This window comes from Capra hircus, chromosome 1 (assembly GCF_001704415.2).
Source record: "Capra hircus breed San Clemente chromosome 1, ASM170441v1, whole genome shotgun sequence".
NCBI classification, from domain to species: domain Eukaryota; kingdom Metazoa; phylum Chordata; class Mammalia; order Artiodactyla; family Bovidae; genus Capra; species Capra hircus.
This window is the reverse complement of record NC_030808.1, coordinates 990744-1004255: the sequence shown is the minus strand read 5'-3', so window position 1 is coordinate 1004255 and position 13512 is coordinate 990744. Positions and strand designations below refer to the sequence as shown.

The 13512-nt window shown below is 56.8% G+C and overlaps 1 protein-coding gene across 1 annotated transcript; it reads left to right on the top strand.

Moving 5' to 3' along the window:
- OLIG2 (oligodendrocyte lineage transcription factor 2) lies at window positions 10772-13209 on the top strand. The gene has a single exon (XM_018046849.1). It carries the CDS (start codon window positions 10817-10819, stop codon window positions 11804-11806), a length of 990 nt encoding a protein of 329 aa, XP_017902338.1. The 5' UTR covers window positions 10772-10816; the 3' UTR covers window positions 11807-13209.

The window sequence follows — 13512 nt, the reverse complement described above, 5'->3', positions numbered from 1 at the left end:
ACAGAATACCTCTGGAAGAATAAGGAAGAGATGATGATTAAGGAAGGGAATTGAGGGGCTGCCCTCAGCCCACAGAAGGGGGAAGCAACTTTTTAAGATATGCTTTAGAATTTTAATGCTGAAGCTGAAACTCCAATACTTTGGCCACCTGATGCATAGAACTGACTCACTGAGAAAGACCCGGATGCTGGGATTGAAGGCAGGAGGAGAAGGGGATGACAGGGGATGAGATGGTTGTATTGCATCACGGACTCAATGGACATGAGTTTGAGTAAACTCCAGGAGTTGGTGATGGACAGGGAGGCCTGGCGTGCTGCTGTCCATGGGGTCGCAAAGAGTCAGACACGACTGAGTGACTGAACTGAACTGAACTTAGAATTTTTGACTTGTTGAATTGTTGTGTTGCTTGAATGCTGTCAAGTCAGACTCTTTGAGGCCTCGTGGACTGTAGCCCCCCAGGCTCCTCTGTCCATGGGATTCTCCAGGCAAGAATACTGGAGTGGGCTGCCATCTCCTCCTCCAGGGGGTCTTCCCGACCCAGGGATCCAACCTGTATCTCTTGCACCTCGTGCGCTGGTAGGTAGATTCTTTGCCACTGCGCCACCTCATGGTCTTAGACATATTTTTTAAAGTACGTCTGCCTGTGTCTTTCTGGTTGATGGTCCTTCAGACAGGACAAATGATTGCTTTTGCAAGTACAAGAAGAAAAAGTGGACTCCCCAGCAAGTTTTAGGCAGTGGCTAAAAATACCATCCTGGGGACATGGTGAAGAAGCACCACTGCTCAGGGCAGGGATCACTCCTTTGATCTCTTGCTATCTTTGGTTCACAGTGTCCTAGCTTCTCTGTGACTGAGAGAAGCAGAAATATACCATCAGGATCCTGTGTGCCCAGACTGCAATGCTATGATGTTCCATTTTGAGGTAGGGGTACTTGACCACACTGAGAATAAGGAGAATTTTCTTACCCTCTCTTGACTGCTCTGGTAAGCATTTAAGGAGCAGGTGTATTATTGTAAGTGTGTGTGTGTGCATGCTATAAGGTAGAGAATGTTCTCTATTCAGGGGGGAAAAATCAAAATAGAGGACAGTGTATAGAGTATGTTACCACTTGGGTTCAAAAAAGAAAAGAGAAAGACCTTTAAATATATAGTTTGTACTATCAAAGAGTATTTCTGGAATACACAAGGAACTGGAACACTAGTTGCCTTTGTGGGAGGTCAGTTGTACGAGACTAACTTTTAACCAAATACTCTTTGTGATATTTGAGTTTTATTTTAAGTATGTGCTATATAGCATCTTTGGCCACCTGATGTGAAGAACTGGAAAAGACCCTGATGCTGGGAAAGACTGAAAATGGGAGGAGAAGGGGACAACAGAGGACGAGATGGTTGGATGGTATCACAGACTCAATGGACATGAATTTGAGTAAACTCCAGGAGTTGGTGATGGACAGGGAGGCCTGGCGTGCTGCAGTCCATGGGGTCACAAAGAGTCAGACATGACTGAGCAACTGAACTGAACTGAACTGACTGATATAGCATCTATTCAAAACATGTAAAAAAAGAGAGAATCCAGTTTATAGGATATAGTTTCTTTCTATTCCCACCCCACCCCACCCCCTTCTTCCTGCTCCTCTCTTCCTTCTTTCAATGGAGACTGTAAATTCTACCTAAACAGACCAACCTCTTTGCTTACACTTAGCATTAAGGTCAACCCAGAAGTGGATGACCTTTTGGGGCTGCTGTTGGAAATGCAGAAAGAAAAAGGAAATCGAATATTTTAAACTTCTGCTTCTTCCAAAAATCACAGAATTTCTGCCCTGGTCTCAGTCCCAGGGCATGGGTGTCCTGTTTACATTTCAATCACTCTCCTTGAGCCAGTGGAAGCTGCAGAGGTATGGGTTAGTGTTTCCTGTACATCTGACTGCAGGCAAAAAGGGGCCTAGTCTTTCTTACTATATCTGCCAGAAGGGACTTCTCCAAGATGATCCAGCAACTGCCAGGGAGCCCAGCAGGGGCCAGGAGGGGAGCTAGCTTCCGGGTTTGCCAGGTAGCAACCCTGACCCCATGGTCCTCCCACCACCAGGGCACACATACAGGAAAACTGTTTTCAGGGTTTCTGGCTTTGACGTGCTTTTCAGGGCTGGACAGGCAAAGGAGGGAAGGATTCAAAGGGGATAGACTGGAGCAGCCTTAACTTGTTAAAGGGGTCAGGTGGATCCTACAGTGACGTGGAAAGATGTCCACAGGACGCTAAGAAATGAAAGAAGCAGGTTGCAAAGTCTACACACAGCCTGAAAGGACTTCACCAAAATCGACTGTGACTTGTGGGGGAGGGGAGTTGGTCAAATGGTGCCTTCTGCTTCTATATGATTTAAAAGGTCTTGTTTTGTTTTTTACAATTGGGCATGCATCCTTTTTTTTTTTTTAATCTTTTAATGCTTATCGAATTTTGCCTGACAGATGGTCAAGGGAGTGAGAAAAACTATTCAAATGCTGGGGAGAGACCCTGGAATCTCCAGGAGACAGCATTTTTTCAGCCCCAGAAAGGATCTGTGGTTGGAACTGGAAGTCCCAAGGACCCTGGGGAGAGGAGCATACCTGCGCCCCTAAAAGACGGAAGACTATGCCCATGAATCACGCGGGGACCTTGGTTAATTTCGATGCTGTCTCAGTAGGTCCGGAAGCGCCTGCGACTGGGTGTTTCTAACGAGCTTCCTCGCAATGCTGATCCTACCGGCCCCAGTCCACCAGGATCTGGAGAGAGGCCGGCGGGCGTGGGCGCATGTAATCGCGCGGATGGTTCCGGCTCTTCCCAGCTCGGCAAGAGTCATTTCAATAACGTGTATGTGTACGTGTGTGTGTCGGTGGGTGGGTACAAGCGCGCGCGGGCGCCCTGTATGCATTTGAGGGGAATGAGAAAAAAAGATAAAGGACAGGAAGGGAGACTCACAGAAGAGAAGAGGAAGAGAGCTGGAAGGGAAAGAAGACCGGGAGACGCAGGAGATCGTGCCCAGCTCCTGTACCGCCGCCTCCTTCAAGCCCAAGCCCAAGGCCATGAGCGCGCTGCGGAGCGCCCCCGAGGTTCTCCCTGGGCGCCGCCCGCTGGTCCCCACCCCGCGGAGGTTGCGGACGGCCGCCCCCCCCCCCGCAATAGCCAGTTTGCTGAGTCCCCCGCTTCTCTGTGCGCTCCACCGCCGAGAACGGCTCAGGGATCGCGCCGGGAGACGCGGCTAGGGAGACCCATGCCTGCTGGGTGTTCCGGAGAAGCCGGGGGAGGGCGCTGCCCTCTGGAGGGGCCCTGCAGGGATCCCCGGAGCGATGCTGGCCCCCGCGAGGCCTCTCGCCCCCCGCTCGCCTCTCCCTTCCCCTGAGCCCACCTCCGGGGCCCTCCACTTGATAAGATAACCCGTTTACCTTGGGGGGTTGGGGGGAATCTGTGACCCTATCCCCACGTGGCAAGGAGTGAACCAACGTTGTCCGCATCTGGCAGTTTTGAATTCTGTTTGACAAGGGGGAAAATCTTGTACCTCTGATGCTAGGTTATTTTTGTCTTTTGTGGTATGTGGAAACTCCAGAGAAATTCTCTGGGTCTGACTGTCTTACCACCGACATGGACTTGGATCTACTGAGCCCGTCTGGGGCCTGTCCCTTGTTCTGGGTCCCCGGGGGGTGCAAAGCGAGCTGGGGCACAGTGAGGACCCGCAGGGACTTGCCCTGCTTTGAGGAAGCCAGACCCTCACTGCAGTGGAGTGGACCCTGACAGGGAGCAGAGAGAGAGCTCTGGGTGCTCTAGGGGCTCCAGAAGAGGGTGATCGCCTGGAAGGGTGGCACAAGATGGGATGGACAGGAATGCGGGGGAAGATGAGGGGAAAGCAGAGCCCACCAGGTGCTCCAGGTCCTGAGAGGGTGAGAAGGGAAGGAGGAGTGGCCAGTGGAGGCCAAGTCTACCCGGCAGTCGGCCTTGAACTCCCACCCTGAGGATCCGGAAGGCAGTGGGGAGATACAATGCTGCCACATCTTCCATGACAACAAGGCAGGCCAGGCCACCCATCGGGTGGGTGCTCGGAGCAGGGCTCAGGCCCTGTATCCTCTGCACTTGGAGCTCAGAGGCACTCCACACCCTCCAGCCTGCAGCTCCCCACCCAGACCACACTCAGGCTATGCAGGCATGGGGAGACTGGGGAGCGCGTGCACTTTCTGTCCCATTTCCAGAACCTGGCCTTACAGACTTGTCACCTGTAGCCTAGAAGAGTGTCTCCCACGCTCAGAAACCTCGCTGCCTCCTCCACTGTAAGGTCTTGGCCCCAGGCAGGGTCAGGGGCTTCCTGGTCTGTTTTGTCCACATCACTCTGTACCTGCGTGGAGCATACCCCACCTCGGGACTCACTCTCCGGATTAATCTCTCTGTTCAGCCCATCCTCACCTTCCAGATGAACCTCAGTGGGGAGAGGAGGAGATGCCTAGTGTCTCAAGGATGGCAGGAGAGAGTGACTGGAGGGGTAGGACCGCGCCACGGAGGCCCCCGGGACTGGGGACCTGGGGGCCTGGGGCTGCACTCAGCCTCTGCCCTGATCTTCAGTCTTCAGTCTCTTCATTTGTAAAATGGGATCAAGGTGCCTTCTAAATGCCAAAGGGCTGCTGGCAGAGCTCAGGTGAAATCACAGTTTGTAAGCTAAGACCTGTGAAAGTTGGTTCCAGGTCACCTCTCAGTTCAGATTCCAACTTTACTCTGCTGTAGATTGGGGAGGCGTGTTGATATCAATGTCAGGTCTCCTTAGGAGCAGGTGATGGTCACAGGCTTGATGGGGAGGGGGTGCCCCAGATGTAGGGACTGACTGGAAGGAAAGGGTTTTTAGTTTGGGGTTTTGTTTGACAGTTTTTTTGTTTGTTGCTGTTTGCCTTTAGCTGATACCCAAGGGTGAGCCAGGCCTGGGCAGAGGTCCTTCATTTCTCAAACCCTCACAGTCCCTCAAACAGTATTAGCAGAAGAGAGAAATCACAAAGGGAAGGTATCGTCCAACCTTCCCACTCCCTCCTCAAAGCTGACAGCAGACACACACGCTTAGAGATCACAGGTAGCTTCTAGAAACCCATTTTAGGAACCATAACCCGAGGCCAAGAGCAGACAAGGCAAGATCCCACAACCTCAGATCCCTAAGTTATGGATGCCCAGCACTGCGTTGTCTCCATCACCGTGCTGTCTTCCTGGACGCCCCCCTCTGCTTAGGGGGCCTTGAACAAATGCCCACATCCCTCTGAGGGTCAGTTTCCTCATCTGTAAAATGGGAGTAAGTACTCCTCCCTCCTAGGGTCAGGGAGAGATTAAATGAGATGAAGTCTACCCAAGACCCACTAGGCACAGCTTGCTGCTGCTGCTGCTCTAAGTCACTTCAGTCGTGTCCGACTCTGTGCAACCCCATAGACGGCAGCCCACCAGGCTCCCCCATCTCTGGGATTCTCCAGGCAGGAACACTGGAGTGGGTTGCCATTTCCTTCTCCAATGCATGAAAGTGAAAAGTGAAAGTGAAGTCGCTCAGTCGTGCCGATTCTTAGCGACCCTATGGATTGCAGCCCACCAGGCTCCTCTAGGTCACCTCTAAGTGGTCATTCTCTTGTGGCTCAACTGCTAAAGAATCCGCCTGCAATGCAGGAGACCTGGGTTCGATCCCAGGGTTGGGAAGATCCCCTGGAGAAGGGAAAGGCTACCCACTCCAGTAGTCTGGCCTGGAGAATTCCATGAAGTGTATAGTCCATGGGGTCGCAAAGAGTTGGACACAACTGAGCGACTTTCACATTCACAGTTGGTCATTAGGTGGAAGTCTTTCCACCTGTTATTCTAAATGCTCCCATATCCCCAGCAATCCAGATTACAGACCTCCTGGTTTACTGTGTAAACCGAAAACATACATAGGCACCGTCCTTATACAAGAATGTTACCAGCTTGGTTTCACACCAGCCCACCTGCATATCTGCATGTGAAGCATTCCAAAGTATTTACCAAGCCCCTCCATGTGTCAGGCCTTGGGCTGGGGGCTGGGGGCTGGGGCCCGAGACCAGAGATGACCTTGGATGACTGCGGCAGCTGAGTCTCAGTTGCTCAGTCTTGTCCGACTCTTTGCGACCCGGAGGATGTAGCCCTCCAGGCTCCTCTGTCCATGGGGATTCTCCAGGCAAGAATACTGGAGTGGGTTGCCACGCCCTCCTCCAGGGGATCTTCCCAATCCAAGGGTCGAGCCCGGGTCTCCTGCCCTGCAGGCGGGATTCTTTACCCTCTGAGCCCCAGAGTCTTGCAAGGAAGACAGGATTTGTTTGCAGAGTTCTGCCTCCTAAGCGGTCTGATCGCTCACGTTTGGGCGCCAAACGCTGGCATTGCGCATCCCTTCTGGTTTCCGGACCAGGAGCGATGGCTGAAATGCTTTTTTCTTTTCTTTCCGGGAGCCTGGCCTCCCACCGCCAGCCCCAGTCCGCCTGGCGCAAGGGCGCCGCTCTCCTTGGCAGCCGGGCGGATTCGCTGCCTGAATGTGCTCAGGAACTCGGAGAGATGGGCAAGGCGAGAACAGGCCAGAAAGGCCCGGGAGGAACCCGGGAAGCCGTGGGAGGTCTGCTTCTTTGCAGCCCCCGCGCCAGCCCGCCCTGGCCCGTTTGGCACAAGCGCCTCCCGGGCCGCCAGGCGGCTGAGCAAAGGCCGGCCCCTCCACGCACCCGGCCTTTTGTGGGAGCAAAACACAAAAGAGAGGGGGAAAAAATACGTCTTCCGTTTCGATGGAGGAGGCCGACAGCGCCAGGACGCTTGGACCAGCCAGGAACTCCCGGAGCCCGGCCCATTAGCCCCGGCAAAGGAGCGCTCCATTTCGCGGGAAGGGGCTGTGCACGCGCGGGTGGGAACCGCGGTGCCGGGGACACTCCCGGGACTCGCACACCGGGCTCCAGGCGCAAGACCTGGACAAGGGCCGGGACGCCCTAGGACCCACAGGAGGGCAAGCGCCAGTGGCCGACTCTAGTTTCTGATTATTCCTGGAGGGCGTGGGAGGACTCGGAGACACACTCGGGAGAGTTTGGCGACCGACCAGCCCCAGGGCTAAAGAAACCCTGGGCACACAGACCGCCCCCACCTACCCCCCACCCCCCCCCCCGCCCCCGAGCAACTCCCTGGCAACCGGAGGATGGGATCCTCCATGGGGATGTTGGGGAAAGGGTCCGCAGCGCTGACCTGCCAGCCCGAGCTCCGGGAGTGCGCACTAAGAACCGCGAGGCGCCGCTTCACCGGCCCGGAACGGCCACCACTGCCTCGGGTCGGTGGCGCGGGACCGGAGCCCAGAGCATCCTTACGCGCGTCCACGCGGGAATCTGGCTAATAAGCCAGCTCTCCTGACTCCGGACTGTGCCTTCCCAGGCTCTAAACTCGCGCCGTGCCAGGAGGGGCCCCTCGAGTTTCGCCCCTGCTTCCGACTCCAGGCTCTGGAGCCAGCGTGTAAAGAACCGCGGACTCGCGCGGACCCGGGCGCAAGGACCGTCGCCCGTGGCAAGCCACGAAAGAAGGAACCGGGGCTCCAGGACACGTGCCACCGGCTGGACTAACCTCAGCGACTGCGACCCAGGCGCGCACTCGTTGAGCCTGCTGGTGTTTGTGAGATACAAACTGGCGCGCTCACAGGTCCACGCCCTGGCTGGGGGTCCGCAGCGCACACCCCCCACGAATGTCCTCATTACCGGTGGCCCGGGATGCCCAAAGGAATGATACGCAAATACCCCAGCTCTGCAATCTCCAGCTCCCCATCCCCACTCCCTGCGTTCTTCCAAGTGACAGATTCGCCTAATTGAACCGTTGTGGGTCATCCTCTGGAACCGTTGGATGGCACATCTCCACGCTTCAGTTCTTCATGTTTTAAATACCTATTTAACGGATGGCTGCAGAGCCAGCTGGGAAACAGGCGGATTGAAAAATAACGCCCCAGAAGGCACGAGCTGGGGGCAAGGGGGAGAGCCCGCCTGGCTTTTTGGTGTAGAAGGGACTGGAGCAAACTGAAGGGACCCCCAAACTGGGAGCAATAACCTGAGGTTTTGTTGGTTTATTTCTAACTTTGCTGCTTGAAGGTGAATTACTACTAGCCAAATTTGTTTGTTGTTGTGTGTTTTAAACCGTGCATACAAATTAAAAGCTCCCAAATAATGCAGATAACCAAGAGGCTGATAACACCCCCTTGGAGAGAGGGCTGGGGCCGAGTCCCTGCGGCTGCAGTGTAAAGCACTACTAGGGTCCTGGATTTGAAGAAACAAACCTCTGTGCTCAAAATGTATGGCTGTGAGAAATTCACCTAGGAGAAAATGTCTGAGGTTAGGGAGACAGGGCCCCTACTATAAAGTAACCACCAGAGCCCCCATCTGCAGTTCAGGCAGAGGTGCTCAGTAAAGGGTTCAGTTTTTTGTTTTGTTTTGTTTTGTTTCCCTGTAGGCTTGCTACAGACACAGTCCCTCGATTTTCCCATCTGTAAAATGGATGGAGGCGTCGGTACCACAGAACCACTTCAGTTGGGCGCTTCTGCAGATCGGATTCAGTTCCTCGGAGGTCAAGGATTTCCAGGTTTGGGAGCCAGGCTGCGATTGGTAAAACGCCATGGATCTCGGCCCCAACGGGTTGGATCCCGTGGTCTGGCCCGCGGTGTGAAGTCTTGGCCCAGGATTGAGACGGATTGAGACTTCTTTCTGCAGACAAGCCAGCTTTGCCCCTCTACGCACCGGCGTGGTGACCGCCACAAAGATGGTGTAGAAAATACCGTCCTCTGGTTCCCGATGCTGCGAAAGGATGCCTGACCCTGGGCTCAACTCTCCGCCTGCATTAGCGCGGTTTCTCAGTGCAAACGCCTCGTCCCGGTGTCTGCGCCATCGTCAACTTTATGAAGAAGGTTATTTCTTTAAAAGCCCCGTCCCGGTAGAGGGTCCCGTCTTGCCTTCCCCGCCTTCCTTCTCGCCAGGCCCGGCGCCCAGCTGGGGGCGCTACTGGCCGCTTGCCGAGCTGCAGCCGCCGCCACCTCTTAGAGGCGCGCTTCGAGCGCAAATAAAGCAGGATTTTCTTCCCTGGTTATCGTGCACATTTGGGGCTCAAAATGCCCACGTGCTGATGAAACCCACGAAGTGGGAACAGGTGGCGAGAACACACACACACACGGGTGTGGGAAGGGAGGAGACTCCAGCTCAGTTTCCAAGCAGCCAGGGTTATCTGCGAAGATCCGAACCCAAGAGCCGAACGCCTCGGGCACCGGGTTAATTCGTGCGCACAGCACCCGCCCCCCCACCCCCGCCCCCCTTCTTCTCCAGCCTGACTCTGCGTTCCCGCATTTTAATAGGAATTTGACAGTGTCCCCTGTCTCCCTCGATCCCAGCCGCGGCGCTCTGCATTTCCCCCGCGAGCCCGCCCTCTTCCTCGGGCTTTGCCTCTCCCTCGCCCTCTCGGGGTCCCTGCTGCAGTCCCCCGGGTAAGACTCTCCCGGCCGCGGGCGCCCATTGGCTGAGCGCTGGGAGGAGGCGTGTGCCCGGCCCGGCGAGTTTCATTGAGCGGAATTAGCCCGGATGACATCAGCTTCCCACTCCCCCCACCCACCCCCGCCCCGGGCCAGCCCAGCTCATTGGCGCGGCGGCCCCTCCAAGACCCGCACATTGTTCCCCGCCCCCGCCGCGGCCACCGCCGCCGTCGCCGCCGCCACCCGGCTATAAAAACCCTCCGAGCGGGGAAAGGTGCGGATGCTCATTATAGACCGACGCGACATCGGCTCCGGTTCTCTGCCACAGTCTTGGGGACCGAGCTCCTCTAACCGCATCCGCAGTAAGTGCGCCCGCCCCGCCCCCCAACCCCCCGCCCCAAGCAACTCCAGCCTACACCCCAGGGACAGAGGCCCCTCACTTCGGCTGCGCCCCGGGGAGCTCCGCTAAAGTGGATCCAGATCCCTTCCCTGCCCGCCAGTTCTCCCGGGCGGCTTGGCTGCCCTAGCCCTTCCCACGCTCACCGCACCACCCCTTTTGCCTCAAAGCGAGAAATCGGGGCCACAATAGCGGTCTTCTGCCCCAGCCCCAGTCAGCTGGGCGAGCCCCCGGCCCGCCCCTGGCGCAGCGCGTGGAGTCTGGGCTCCGTGGCGGGCGCTGGCTGCCGGTCTGTGAGCGCGTTTGCTGAGCGGTGTCGATGGAGATAAGGTGGATGCGTTTGAGGAACCAAATAAATACTTCTCTATTTAGATCTCCACCCTTCCCAAAGAAAAACCCTCACTTGACACTTTCTTAGTGTGTTAGTCGCTCAGTCGTGTCCGACTCCTTGCGACCCTATGGACTGTAGCCTGCCAAGCTCCTCTGTCCGTGGCATTTTCCAGACGAGAATACTGGAGTGGGTTACCATCGCCTTCTCCAGGGGATCTTCCCGTTTGAGTCACCAGGGAAGACCTCATTCCTAGCAGAAGGCATAAAAACCATAGAATGCCACCTTCCCAGAGGAGAGCTCCATCCTCCTGGGATTAAACAACCTGTGGATGAGAGCGGCGGGGAGGCGGTAGGGAGGGAAAGAGCGGTGACTTAAGCTTACCTGCAAGCCAAGACCAGAAACAGGAGGTGGACCCGAAGAGAACGGCCACCAGCGCCTGGACCCCGCGGTGCGGTGCAGGCGGGAGCAGCTTTTCTCTCTCACTGACCCCAGCGCCTCTCGATCTCGGTTTCGATCTCCCGTCTCTTTCGTGTTTCTCTCCTCCTCTCTCCGCAGTAGGCGTCCTGGAAGCTCTGAGGACCCAGGGAGGGGAGGACCCCGCGAAGGCTGCGACGATCCCTCGGGGCCATGGACTCGGACGCCAGCCTGGTGTCTAGCAGGCCGTCGTCGCCGGAGCCCGATGACCTTTTCCTGCCGGCCCGGAGCAAGGGCAGCGGGGGCGGCGGCTTCACGGGGGGCACCGTGTCGTCGTCCACGCCGAGCGACTGCCCGCCGGATCTGAGCGCCGAGCTGCGCGGCGCCATGGGCGCGGCGGGCGCGCACCCGGGGGACAAGCTGGGCGGCGGCGGCGGCGGTGGCTTCAAGTCATCCTCGTCCAGCACCTCTTCGTCCACGTCGTCGGCGGCCGCGTCGTCCACCAAGAAGGACAAGAAACAGATGACGGAGCCCGAGCTGCAGCAGCTGCGCCTCAAGATCAACAGCCGCGAGCGCAAGCGGATGCACGACCTCAACATCGCCATGGACGGGCTGCGCGAGGTCATGCCGTACGCGCACGGCCCGTCGGTGCGCAAGCTCTCCAAGATCGCCACGCTGCTGCTGGCGCGCAACTACATCCTCATGCTCACCAACTCGCTGGAGGAGATGAAGCGACTGGTGAGCGAGATCTACGGAGGCCACCACGCCGGCTTCCACCCGTCGGCCTGCGGCGGCCTGGCGCACTCGGCGCCCCTGCCCGCCGCCACGGCTCATCCGGCGGCCGCGGCGCACGCGGCGCACCACCCGGCCGTGCACCATCCCATCCTGCCTCCGGCCGCCGCGGCCGCCGCCGCCGCTGCGGCCGCCGCCGCGGTGTCCAGCGCCTCCCTGCCCGGCTCCGGGTTGTCGTCGGTCGGCTCCATTCGGCCCCCTCACGGCCTGCTCAAGTCTCCGGCGGCGGCGGCGGCGGCGGCGGCGGCCCCGCTTGGGGGCGGGGGCGGCAGCGGCGGGGGCACTGGCGGCTTCCAGCACTGGGGCGGCATGCCCTGCCCCTGCAGCATGTGCCAGGTGCCCCCGCCGCACCACCACGTGTCGGCCATGGGCGCGGGCAGCCTGCCGCGCCTCACCTCGGACGCCAAGTGAGCGGGCCTGGGGGCAGGCGCGTTCCGGCGAGCCGGGAGGGTGGGAGCCCCGAGGCTGCGTGGGGGGGAGGAGCCAGGACCGGCCGGCGCTGCGGCCTGGGAACTCAGTCCCAAGGAGGAGCGCCGCGCCGAGAGCCGGGGGTGGGGGGCAAAGGTGAGGACTCCAGTACCCGGGTCCGCTGCAGCGGAGGCGTGCGCTGAACCATGGGCAGTGAGAGGTTGCATTTGCTCTGGGACTTGGTTCAACCCTCTCTGGCTTTAAACAGCAGCGCTGCTCCCTTGGACATACTTTTATAAGAAGGCGCAGCTACCCGCATCCAGTCGTTCAACCCTCCCTCCCCTGACCCCTCCCCTCAGAACCCCAGAAAAGAGGTGACTCTAAAAACTGCTTTCCCTACGAACTCGGCCTCACTCGGCCCGGGCAGCACTTCGTCGTACCGAGGAGGAAGGCAAGGAGGGGAGCGTTGGGGGCTTCCTCGCCTCTCCGGGCGGGTAGGAGACTCTGGAGCCACAGTCCAGAAGCGGCCGTCCGGACTCGCCCTCAAGGGTCGTCCCCGGCCCAGGGCTCGGGCTACGAGTTGGTATTTGGCACCAGAAGCACTTACGGTCGCGTCCAGTCTCCGTATCTGGATAAACCCACAGCGGTCTCGGACTGTTCCTCCCTGTTGCTTCTGATTGGTTTGGGTTTGTGGTTTTCGAAGGAATCTGTCGACGTTCCTTTTTCAACAGTGCGATCAAGCTTTATAGACAGTCAGAATAGAACCACTTGTGGATTGTTATAACCTACAACTGTCGACTTTGGGTGCGGGTGTTTTTTGTTTTTTTAGTTATTTTAAAATAGAATTTCCCTCCCTCCCCCTTTTTTCCTTCTCGGAGCACAAAGTGATTTGGTTTCCTACCTGGCTGGGGACAGTCATTTAGGTACCCGAAGATTTGACAGAACTCAAAGGATGTTGCTGTGAATATAGTTTGGGTTATTTGGGAGTTCTGTTGACTTTTTAGTTTTATTTTTCTTTCTTCTCTTTGGGATGTGTAAATAGATCAATAATGAGGTAAGTGCGTGCTGCTAAGCTGATTGCTCACGTGACTGCCACTTTCCCCACCCTCCCCAGTCTAAGCCGGGTTTCTTCTATATTGGTTTCTTTTTGCCAGCTTAACACAAATGACAAACTCTTTCCACGTGCTTCCTCCCTCCGCGCTAACCGCCTCGGCTTGCAGAGTTGCAATATGGGCTTCACAGCGTCGGCCACGTAACATCCCCTCTCCGATCGCTGCCCCTTGCAGAGAGTGTATCATCTGTTTTATTTTTGTAAAAAGATAAAAGTGCTAAATAATATTTATTACTTGTTTGGTTGCAAAAAAAAAAATGAAATAAATGACCGAGTGTTGAGATTTTAAATAAAATTGAGTTAAGTCGGGTGTTTTCCAGCCTTGTGGAAGGAGGTGCCGGGAGCCGTCTGGGAAAAGCGGGCGGCCGGACTCCATCCTTCTGGTCTGGATTTGGGGACCGCTCCGCTGGTTTTGTCCTAGAGAAAGATTGAGAGGGTTGTTGGCCCATTTTTATCCCCCCTAACAAACATTCTCTTTAAAACACGTTCTGAACACCTCCTCGGCGTGCTCCTCCTCACCTGTTTTTATTTTTATTTTCTGACGCCTAACCCGTAACTCCTTTTCTACTGGGTTGAGAATTAAGTTCGTTGAAAGTGA

Bases quoted from the DNA above. Each gene is read 5' to 3' on its own strand.
- OLIG2 (XM_018046849.1), top strand. From the start codon at position 10,817: ATGGACTCGGACGCCAGCCTGGTGTCTAGCAGGCCGTCGTCGCCGGAG.